The sequence below is a fragment of the Pteropus vampyrus genome, unplaced genomic scaffold (genome assembly GCF_000151845.1).
Source record: "Pteropus vampyrus isolate Shadow unplaced genomic scaffold, Pvam_2.0 Scaffold376, whole genome shotgun sequence".
NCBI classification, from domain to species: domain Eukaryota; kingdom Metazoa; phylum Chordata; class Mammalia; order Chiroptera; family Pteropodidae; genus Pteropus; species Pteropus vampyrus.
The window spans coordinates 29,964-31,034 of NW_011889157.1; the positions used below are offsets into that span (position 1 = coordinate 29,964).

Genomic DNA, 1,071 nt, shown 5'->3' on the forward strand with positions numbered 1-1,071 from the left:
CAGCGGGACTGGCCCTGAGGGCCCCGCCGCCGCACCGCCTCTCGGGAGGACCCCGGGCAGGGCGCCGGGCTCCCCTCGGCCCCCGGACGGCCCCCACGTGGCGTGCGCAGAGGGTCCCTGTGGCCCCAAGGCGCCCTGCCCTTCACCCCACCGCGCGTGGGAGACCCTCCCTCCCTTTGGCCTGCACTCGGCGTCTCCAACTCCCGCCTCCAACCCCGCGGGAGCGCGCGCGCAGAGCCTTATTACCACTTGGTGACCCTGTCGCCACAGTCCAATGCAGCTGGACCCAGCCCGCCCCTGGGCCTCTGGGGGGAGGGGAGGGTTTGAAAAGAAGGCCAAGGGCAGCCTTTACTGCCAGGGTTCCAGGAACTGGGGGAGTCTCCCGGGAGGGTGCAAAGGGCATGAGGAGGGGTGGGTAAAAGCACCCCCAGGGACATCGCAGGCAATAGCACCCCCAGGGACATGGTGTCGCTCAGGTCCCTCACATGAAAGAGGGCGTATTTGTGTGACCTACGAGCGCACCTGTAGGCTTTAAGTCATATCTCGATTCCTTACGATACTGATCACGAGGTGAATGCTGTGTGAATGGTTGCCACACTGTGTCCTTTAGGAAATAATGACAAGAGAAAAATGTCTGTCCCCGTCAGTTCAGAGGCCGGCGTAGGCCTGACTATATAGGACGGGTCAGCAGCAAAGTTACATTTTTTAAGAATATTTTCCATCTCTGGCTGGTTGAATCTGGGATGTGGACCCTGCGGATAAGGAGGGAGAGGGGCATATGCAGAAGCCCCCCAAACACACACACACACACACACACGCACACGCACACACACACATGCACACGCGCGCACACACTCATATACACACACGCACACACACTCATACACACACTCACACACGCACGCACACACTCACACTCACACACCCTCATACACACACTCACACACACACACACACTCACACACACACGAGGGCTGGTCTCAAGCCATCGCCAACCCGAGACGGGCTTCTAGGGCTTTCCATGGACTGTCCCAGTGAATCCCAACAGCCATCGAGCAGCAAGCACGATTG

General features: G+C 59.9%; 1 protein-coding gene across 2 annotated transcripts in view; it reads right to left on the minus strand.

The window, feature by feature from the left end:
- Positions 1-834, minus strand: part of LOC111731449 — an 8,515-nt gene extending 7,681 nt beyond the window's left edge. The window contains exons 1-2 of one of the 2 annotated variants that reach the window (XM_023523058.1): positions 556-637; positions 171-369 (exon numbers count right to left, since the gene is read on the minus strand). Coding sequence is in view for 1 of the 2 variants with exons in the window: in XM_023523057.1 (XP_023378825.1) it covers positions 171-403 (233 nt within the window). In the remaining variant the exon portion in view is untranslated. Of the gene's footprint in view, positions 1-170 lie in introns of both variants that reach the window. The other variant, XM_023523057.1, reaches the window with a different exon arrangement.
- Positions 835-1,071: the final 237 nt, after the last annotated feature.